This window comes from Octodon degus, unplaced genomic scaffold (assembly GCF_000260255.1).
Source record: "Octodon degus isolate 3935 unplaced genomic scaffold, OctDeg1.0 scaffold00018, whole genome shotgun sequence".
NCBI lineage: Eukaryota > Metazoa > Chordata > Mammalia > Rodentia > Octodontidae > Octodon > Octodon degus.
Genome location: NW_004524594.1, coordinates 21,526,697 through 21,537,344, shown reverse-complemented (window position 1 = coordinate 21,537,344; position 10,648 = coordinate 21,526,697). Strand labels below are relative to the sequence as shown.

At 37.8% G+C, this 10,648-nt stretch overlaps 1 protein-coding gene across 1 annotated transcript in view; it reads left to right on the top strand.

Annotated features, from left to right (window-relative positions):
* Nucleotides 1-10,648, top strand: part of CUNH11orf80 (chromosome unknown C11orf80 homolog) — a 134,109-nt gene that overhangs the window by 74,334 nt on the left and 49,127 nt on the right. Inside the window, exons 8-9 of the mRNA XM_023710736.1 lie at nt 230-422; nt 6,820-6,970. Coding sequence (XP_023566504.1) covers nt 230-422; nt 6,820-6,970 — 344 coding nt within the window. The remainder of the gene's footprint in view (nt 1-229; nt 423-6,819; nt 6,971-10,648) is intronic.

Below are 10,648 nucleotides of genomic sequence, written 5' to 3'. Positions count from 1 at the left end.
AATAAATAAAAATAAATATTTAAAAAAAAAAAAAAAGAAATGCCCACTTGTCTATTCTTCCCACTGCTGAGATTCTCTAAGTGAGACACAAGTTACTTAAACAGCTAAAACTGAAATTGTAGGTTATATGGTTATGCCAGATATTATAAAAAGAATTTTGAATGTCCTTTTAAATAATTTCTTAAGAGCAAAAAAAGTTAAATGTGTCTCATCTATTTTCTGACTGTAGACTAAAATTCAGTACAGCTGAATCACATTGCAGCAGAATCCACCCTGTGCTAGGACATCCAGTAAGGCTCTTAATTCCTGAAGATGTGGCTGGCATGGACTTGTTGGGAGACCTGATAATGATTCCAGCTGCTGCTCTGTGTCCCAGCCCAAAGATCTTTTCCAGCCAGCTGAACAGGATTTCATCAGTTTCCATATCCTTTTGATGATGTGTTCTATTCAGTTACCTTTTGAAGACTGATCTATTATATCCCAATTTTAGGAAAGCATTTATATATGATTTATCTAGTAACATATATTACTTATATAAAAACATGTAATCCAAAGTGAGTGCTAAATTTAAAAATATTGCCAGAGAACTGCTAACTATAAAATGCGACACACGTGTCAGGCATTTTTCATATAAACCAATATGACTGGTGTGCAATGGATGGTCAACAGTAGTTGGAGTTAAATGTGAAAGACTTTGAGTGCCCATATTAAGTAGTGTCACCTTTATTCTATATGTAGTGGGAAACTGTTGAATGGTTGGAAGGAGCCTATAGAAGCACTGTACAGAGTGGATGAAAGAAAGAAGTGAGGAACTACTAAGTAAAGGAATTGGGCTAAGAGTTAATGAGTACTTGGATTGAAAGTGTGTTGGGCAGGAAAGACAAAACTTACTACTGCAAGTAATCAGTGTTATAAGGTATATAATTTGTTACTGGGTTGGAAGGTATTGGAGCAGGGAATGGCTAATGTTGACGTAAAGATTTCTATCTCCAGGTCAGTTATGGTGATGCATACCTATAATCCCAGTACTTGGGAGACTGAGGCAGGAGGATCACCGTGAGTTCCAGGCCAGACTAAGCTATGTAGTGAATTCGAGGCCAGTCTGAACTACATAGAAAGACTCTGTCTATTGGTTTATTGAAAGAAGTTAATGCTTAATTATTTAATTATTTTTTCATCTAGTAATCTGAACAACTACCTTGAAGATAACATTGTGCAATATGATAACTATTGATAATTTCCTATCATCTTGTTTTGAAATTCTGTATAGTTTCTATTGTTCTTTTTTTCTTATTTTTTATTTTCTTTTTAAAAAAGGAGTGGGGCTGAGGAAATAGCTTGGCAGTCTAAGCGCCTGCCTGGCAAGTGCAAGGATCCAGGTTCGATTCCTGATACCACATGCCGTGCTGGGCCTGGAACCCTGGGCACACCTGGCCCAGCGCTACAACTGGGCATGGTGGAACACACCTGTAACCTCAGTGCTGGGGAGACTGACACAGGAGGGAGGATCACTGCAAGTCTGAGCTGCGTGAGACCCTGTACAAATAAATAAATAACAAAAATAGAAAAAAAGTTTTTATGTCCAGAATAGGGTAGTCTACAGATGTAGAAAATATTGAAGAGAACTTTTTAAAATGAAAATGTTCTAAAATTGAGAGTGGGGATGGTTATACAAGTCTTTGTACTTAAATTTATACATTCAAAATAAGTGATGAGAGTCAGGGATATAGCTTAGCAGCACAGTGTCTGCCTGGCAAGCATAAGGTCCTGAATTTGATTCCTAGAACCATAAAATAAAATAGTAACAGGCTAAGTGTGGTAGCACATGCCTGTAATGCTAGCACCCAGGAGGCTGAAGCAGGAGGGTTGCTAACAGTTTGAAGCCAACATGGGCTATACAGTGAGCTTAAGCCCAGTCTATATTACATAGCAAGATCCTGTCTCAAGAAAAAAAAAAAAAGACAGGGCTAGAGAAATATCTCAGCAGACTAAACACCTCCTTAGGCAAGCACAGGGACCGGGGATTCAATCCTCAGCACCATATGCTGTTCCAACCCAGCCCCTGGGTCCACTGAGCTGGCCATACCAAGTCTGGGTGTTGGGGTGCATGCTTGTAATTCCAGCACTGGGGAGGCTGAAAACAGGAGGATCACTAGGAGTCCGACCTGCATAGTGAGACCCTGTAATACATTTTTTAAAAAAGTAAAGTGTATGGAATATGAATTTGATCTGAGTAAAGCTGTTTTCAAAAGATCTCCACAGATGGAAGATACAAAGCATTAATACCAATTTTGAGGGATAAAAAAATGAGTTTAGTTTAAACATATTGAGTTAATGGTATCTGAAGGATGTCCTTTGAAGATGGCAAGCAGCTATATAGTTAGATCACGACTAGGAAGTGGTCAGTTGTAGAGACAGAAATTTTTAGACTCTCAGTTTATCCCACAGGTAAGTGTAGCATAATGCCATGTAAAGCACATGTCAGGGATTGTAAATATTGGGCCCACCACTCATGAGCTGTGTAGGCAATGTACTTAGCCAATGTAGTCCTTTACTTCCTTGGCTTTATAGTGGGGATAGTAGTATTTTTTATGTTTGTTTTCCCTCTCAAAGGTTTGTGTATATGTGTTCTTTTCAGATTTATTTGTTTTTTTAGAAATGTAGAAATCAATGTGAAGCTCCTGAAATACTGCCTGACACATAAATGCTCAATTGTATTAGTTATATTTGAGGCTGTAGGTATAAATTAAGTTGTGGAAGTGTATAGAGAGCAAGAACAGGGAGGGGATGTAGCTCAGCGGTAGAATGCTTGCCTTGCATGCATGAGGCTCTGGGTTAAATTTCCAGCGCTGCCAAAAAATAAAAAGTAAGAACACCAGAGGCACAATGTGGTATTAGCTAAGAATATCTTTAAGGGAAGAGGGAAGGACAAAACAAAGACTGTATGCTCATTTTATATTTTAAAACATGTTTTTTTCCTCTTATTTCTAGATAGTACAGAAGAGCATCAAAAATACAGGTTCTTACTCCACTTAATTCCATTTTCTAGAAGCAATAAGAAGAAAAAAGTTTGTCCTCTCAGATTTTACATTTTATTAGTATGTATTAAATAGTGATAAGCGAAGTGAGATAAATAAAGCAAGTGCTGAGCTAGAGGGTGATGGGAATGTTACTGAAATTTAGTCAGTAAAGACTCTGAAGTGGTGAGGTTTTAATAAAGAGAATGTTTTTGGGAAAACTCTGGTAGGATTTCTGCAGATGGCAAACTCGGTGATTCAGACCAACATTCCCATTGAAGATGAAAGCTGAGGGCTGGGAGATTGCTCAGTAGAATAAGCGCCTGCCTGGCAAGCTCAGGGTCCTGAGTTCAGTCCCTCGTACTGCTAAATAAATAAATTAGTTAATTAATTCAGATGAAAGCTGGAAAATATAGTGAAATATTATAAAAGCATCAAAGGAGCTAGGGAAAGGGAGAATAAAAGACCTAAATTGAACTTCTAGGGATAAAACATACAATTTTTAGGATGAAAACAACCCTGAATAAGATTAACGACAGATTTACACATTGCAAAACAATTACGGAACTTGAAGACAGAATAGAAACTCTGGGACACCTCCAGGTGGCCCAATTCATAGCTGTGTAACTGGAGTCCTAAAGGAAGGAAGGGTAAAGTATTTGAAGAAGTAATGGACCCAACATTTGACTAAGACTGTAAACTTGTAGATCTATGGGCAGTGAACTTTAAATTGAAGAAACATGAAGGAAATTTTACAAAGACACATCAAAACCAAATTTCTGAGAGCTGTAATAAAGCAAAAAAATCTTAAAAGCAACCTCATATACAATCTTTTTTTTTTTTTTGGTGGTGCTAGGGATTGAACTCAGGAACTTGCGCTTGCCAGGCAAGTACTTAATTCCACTGAGCTATCTCCCCAGCCCCAGCAGCCTCGTATAAAAAGATACAAAAATGAATAAATAAAAATAAAAAGATACATAAATGGGCACAGGATAAACATTATGACAGATTTCTTGTTGGAAAAATTGTCAGTTAGACAGTGGAGTTTTTTTTTAATACTGAAAAAACCCGGTCAATTAAAAATTCTATACCCAGTAAAATATTTTTCAAAAATGGAGGCAAGATGAGAATTTTCTTGTACATCCAAAAGGTGAATGAGGGGCTGGTAAGATGGCTCAGTGGTCTAAAGCACCTACTTAGAACAAGCTTAGCAAAGCACAGGGACTGCGGTTCAATCCTCCAGCACCACATGCCAGCCAGACCTGCCCCCTGGTGGGCTGAGCTGGCCACACACACACACACACACACACACACACAAATAAATAAAATTAAAAAAAAAACAATGACAAAAGGTGAATGAATTCATCACAGCAGGCCTATTATGAGAAATGTTAAGAGAAATCTTTCATGTAGAAAGAAAATGGTACCAGATTGAACTCTATCTAGATATATACACACACACACACACAAAGTGGTAACTGTGGGTAGATACTTTGGGTAAATACTTTTGTCCTTTTATATAAGCCTTTGAAAGGTAATTGCTTAAAGCAAAAAGTAATTTATAAGATTTATAACATGTAGAAGTATAATGAGTTACACTACTAGCACAAGATTGGGGTGGGAGGGGGAGTTTGTTGGATTCTTACAGGTGAATTGTCAGAATGTCACTTAATGGTAGACTGTGATAAATTACAATTGTATACTATAAAATGTAAAGCAATCCCTAAGCTTTTACAATAGATTGTTTTGATGTGCCAGAAAGGGGATAAAATGGAGTTCTAAAAAACATACTCAGTTGAAAATAGAATCCAAGAATAGAAAATAGGAGATGGAAAACAAAGAATACTAGGAACAAATGAATGGGAAAAAGATAACAAGGGTATAGATTTAAGCCCAACTGTTGCCAGGTATGGTGGCACATGCCTGTAATCCCAGCACTTGGGAACCTGAGGCAGGAAGATCTCTGTAAGTTTGAGGCTACCCTAGGCTACATAGTGAATTCAAGGCCAGCCTGAATTACATAGCAAGAGCCTGTCCCAAAAAACAAAACCCCTAGCTGTGTCAGTATTCCTATTAAATGTAAATAGTTTAAACAACCCAATTAAAAGATAATCATAGTTTGGCTCTTTAGCTCTCTACTTTTACTATAAGTTTGAGGTAGCTTGGTGGTCTAAGCACCTGCCTGACAAGCACAAGGACCTGGTTTCCATCCCCGGCATCACATGCATGCTGGCCCACTGGCCACCGAAACCAGGTGTGGTGGCCCATGTCTGTAATCCTAGCACTGGGGAGGCAGAAATAGGAGGATCACTATGAGTCCGAACATGTAGCAAGACCAAATAAATATTCCTTTATTTTTATTTTTATTTTTTTTTTGATACCCTATCAACCAACCAACCAACAACAACAACAACAAAAACAACAATAACAAAAAATCCCAAAGTTTGAACATGAAAGTAAGCAGCACGACACAATCCTCAACTTCTTGTGCCCCTGACCTGGCTGAGTCTTCTGTGTTCTTTCCCTTAGTCTCTGATAGGTTATGGCCCTAGTAAGAATTGCTGAATTATTATGGTGATCATCTAATATGGCTGATGCCCTTAAAACAATAGCTCATCTTCCCAGAGACCACTTCCCCTCTTCTCCAACTCAGCCCAGGATGCAGTTTCCTTTCACCTTTCTCTCCACCTCAGGGAAGGCCCCAGTCAGCTCCTCAGGTATATCTAAACTTCCCCCTCAAGCCCCACCCCTGACTAAGGCCGTAAAACCCTCAGCCTCCTTTTGTTCTAATCTAGAGAATTTCTTATCTTCCCAAATTCTCTCCGTGTCCTCTAAGATAATGAAGTCCCTTTTCCTTTATAATAAAGCCCCTTTCCTCTTTCCTTCTGCATGTTTCTCTGCTGCGACCCCGTTAAAACCTATCATTTTTGGTGCTGTGACCTGGAATGGTGAGTAGTGTGGCTCCCGGGACAAGCCCTGCCTGGGTTTTGAGCTCCCTCACTGCACCACCTTCTGCTTCTGCTTCTGCCGCCTGCCCTTGCCAAATATTCCTTTATGTACTTTGAGATTATATGTTATGATTTATATTATATGTTCCCCCAAACCCTCATATGTTCATAAGTGGGGGTTTGGGGAGGTGATTGAATCATGGGTATATGATCCTCATCAGTAAATTAATTCACTGAAGTGTTTATAGGTGAATGTGATGTTGGTTGGAGGAATGAGTCACTGGGTCCCTGGCCTGGTGGGGTCTGTTTCTCTCCCTCCTCCTTGATCAATCCCTGCTTTACTGCCATGCCTTATGCAAGCTTCCTCTGCTATGTCGCCCTGCCTTGGGGCCAGCCTATTATGGACTGAAACCTCTACAAACTGAGCCAAAATAAACCTCTCCTTCCTTTAAATTGTGGGTGTTGGGAGTTGTGTCAGAGCGATGAGGAAGTAACTAAGACACTATAAATATGTTGACTTGAGAATAGATGTTAAATATGGCTATTCATCTTTGTACTCCCTGTTATGCTACTCAGTTCTAGGACCAGGATGAATAAGATAAGTAAATTAATCTATTCTCATACTCTCTCCACCTGTAGCTCCTATTCTTTAAACCTGAACATATTTCTGACGATCCTAATGGATTTTTCTCAGGTGCTTCATGACTTTTCAGTGTGGAAAAGGCTTAATATATAATATAACACCCATTTTTTTTTCCAGGAATGTGAGCCAAGCTAGTGTTATATTTATTTTATATAAGTGAATATATACTCACAGAAAGCTAAAATTCAAAATTTTTCTTTAGCAACTGTACATATTTCTATATGGACCTTCAGGTCTGCCTCTGATGTTGTCAAATGAGGACCAACTAAGTACCAGTGTCTTCAAAGATACTTTTTATTTCATTGACTGGAAGAAATACCACTTGTGTGCGGTGCCCAGTGTGGATCTCAGTTTGGATAAAGGTATGTCTCTCTCTGCACAGAAATACAGAAACTTGGAGAATATTAGAGAAATGAAAGGAAATATAAATAGCAGATGTATATAGAAATAGGACCCAGTGATCTGATGCCTAGGTTAGAGGCTGGGTTTGGGTAAGTTTGAGAGTCTACTAGGAATGAGGCAAATCCATCGAACAGGCAAAGCCCAGTCACAGCCTGATTGTTTTGGCCTTGCAGCTTGACGTGGCATCTTTTCTTACCTCTGTTGTTCCCCTCTGCTTCTGGTCCTTCTAGGGACTTGTTCAGTGGATGGATGGATGGGTGGATAGATGTATTTGTTTGTTTGTTTTTTGTTTGAGACAGAGTTTAGGGTGGTCTTGAGCTTATTATGTGGCCCAGTTTGACCTCGAACTCATGGTGATTCTTCTGCCCCAGCCACACAAGTGCTTACAGACATATGCCTCCCCAGTGCAAAAGGTTTATATGGTAACTTAATCTGTCAGTTTGGGAGCTTTAGAAAGATAAAGGAGCAATGGTTCTCCTGAGCTGTTGTGGAAGAGCAGTGCTTCCTGATGAAAGGAGTAAACCCATATAAAATTACTTAGAAAAAATAAAACACAACATAAATACCAGATATATTAAATCTAGGAAGTTGGCTATATTATTTTTGTAAAGCGAAGCATATTAGCTTTTGGTGAGTTATGCTGAAAGTCTGTTAATAAATAGACCAGTAAATAAAACTGGGAAATAGGACTGTTCAACTATGGGCTGATGTCCTAAAGGTTTACAGTCCTAAGCTTGACTCTTGTTAGCTAGAACCTTTGAATTGGGAGATATTCTAGTTGTTTGGACTCTGAGGAAGATGACCAGTAGGGAAGAGATGTTTTGGGTTTGTAATTGGTATGAGAAGACTAAAGACAGTGTCTTAGGGGAAATGACAGAATCTGTATTTAGGAAGTAAGCCTCCAGATAAATTTCTTTTTCCTTAAGTGTCTAGTTTTCCAGAGAATGTGTATAAGAGGAGATGTCTTTAGGGTTTCTGGACACGTAAGTAGTTTTGTGAGGAAAAGATGTTTGGTCTTGATTGATAAGATGTCATGCCATCAGGATTTTTTAAAATTTAACTTTATTTTGAATAGTAAAAACAAAAGCAAAACCAAATAGAAACAAAGATAGAAACAGGGTAACATACAGCAATACATATGTTACAGATTTTCAAAACAAGAATAACTAATTAACAATGGTTGTTCTATTATCTATTTTTAATCATCAAATCTGTTGCTCAGATTAACAGATATAGTTATGCAAGATTGGACAAATAATTGAATATTACCACTTGCTTTCAAGAAATCTTAATATTTTTCTTGTGTTTTTAAAAATTTGTAGGGCCAGGGAGATAGCTTAGAGAATAAGTGCCTGCCTGGCAAGTGCAGGGTCCTGAGTTCAATCCCTGGTACCATAAATAAATAAGTAAATAAATAAATATAAAATTTATATATATTTGGTATAGGGTCTCACTATGCAGCTCGGACACATAGCAATCTTCCTGTTTTCAGCCTCCCTAGTGCTGGGATTACAGGGTGTACCACCACACTCAAACTTGGTTGCCAGCTTACTGCTCCTGGGGGGCAGGGCCGGCGCGGCATGCAGTATTGGGATTCAAAACCCAGTCCCTGTGCTTGGCTAAGCACGCGCTTAGTCTGCTGAGCTATCTTGATGGCCACACTTTTTTTTTTTTACTTTGTTTTAAAATTTTATTTTAACGAGAATATAATAATTCATTAGACATTAGAAATGGTACATATTTAGAAGACCAAGATGATTGTACAACGGATAACCCACTAGGAAGAGAGTATGCAATGTGTTAATTATTGAAACTGTCCTACCAATTTGATTTGAAACTGTCTCATTGCTATTTGTTTCTGAATAAAATTATGGGAAAAAAACTACTACAAAGACAAAAAAAAAAAAAAAAGACGACCAAGATGAGAGGTTTTCAAGAATGGTTTTTGTGTTACACATTGCTGTTCTCGATATCGTTGCTTAGATAGCAGATATTAGCGTATAGAATTAATCAAGGTGAAAATTTTAAACATTAACTGCTATATTCAAAAAAGATGGAAATTATTAGTACAGTCATCTCAGCCATCCTGTATATATACTTGTATGTTTTTCCCTTTCCTTTTTTCCTATCTTTTCTCATTCCTCTTGTCTTCATTGTTTAATCCTGAACTTCAATTTCTCTCTGTTTTACTATATCTATTATACTTTTCAGGTTTTATTTTTTCTTTCAGGTTCTTATACTAGGGAGACATGATATTTACACATGTGGATCTGATTGAATTCATTTATAAGTATAGCCTCTTGGGGGGGCTGGGGAGATAGCTCAGTAGAATAAGTGCTTGCCTGGCATGTGCAAGGTCCTGAGTTCAATCCCTGGTTCCTCCAAAAAAAAAAATAAAAATAAAAATAAATAAATAAATAAATAAGTATAGCCTCTAGTTGCATCCACTTACCTATAAAGTCTTCGAGTTTGTCTTTCTTTATAGCTGAGTAATACTCCATTGTATAAAAATATCACATTTTTTAATCCATTCCTCAGATGATGGGCATTTTGGTTGTTCCCAAGATTTGGCTATGACAAATTGTGCTGCTATAAACAAGTATGCACATATATCACTATAGCGTGATGTTTTCAGTTCTTTTGGGAAAATACCCAGAAGGGGAATAGTTGTTTGAATGGGATTTCCAGTCCTCGTTTTTTAAGGAGTCTCCACACTGATTTCTATAGTGGTTGTACCAGTCTACATTCCTGTCAACAGTAGAGAATGGTTCCATTTTCACCACAGCCTCTCCAACTTTTGTTATTAGTTGATTTCTTTATGATAGCCATTCTTTCTGGGATGAGATGATATCTCAATGTTGTTTTAATTTGCATTTCTCTAATGGCCAGTGCTGTGGAACATTTTTTCATGTATTTATTTGCCACTTGTATTTCTTCTTCTGCGAAATGTGTATTCATCTCAGATGCCCATTTTTGGATTGGGTCTTTAGATTTTGAGGGCCTAATTTTTTTTTTTTAGTTCTTTATATATTCTAGGTAGAAGACCTTTGTTTGAGTGATTATTAGTTAAGATTTTATCCTAATTTGTGTTGTCTTTTCACTCTGTTGGTGATTTCTTTCGACATGCAGAAACTTCTCAATAAGGTAAGATTCCAGTTGTTGATTCTTTGCAATATTCCCCATGCAGTTTGGTTTTTGTTCATGAACTGTCTGCCTATCCCTATGTTTTCAAGATTTCCACCTACTTTCTCTTCAAGAAGACTTAGTGTTTCTGTTTTAATGTTTAGATCTTTAATCCATTTTGACTTTAGTTTAGTGCATGACAACAGACCTGGGTCTAGTTTTAGTTTTCTTCATGTACAAAGCCAGTTTTTCCAGCACCATTTTCTAAAGAGGCTATCTTTCTTCCAGTGAACATGTTTGGCCCCTTTGTCAAAGATAAGATGGCTGAGGGTATTTGTAGTTGTATCTGCATCTTCTAATCTGTTCCATTGATCCTCAGGTCTTTTTTGTTTGTTTGTTTTTTTGCCAGTAACATGCTGATTTTTGGGTTGGGGAGATAGCACAGTGGCATAAACGCCCACCTGGAAAGCACAAGGTCCTGAATTCAATCCCTGGTACCAATAAATAAATAAATA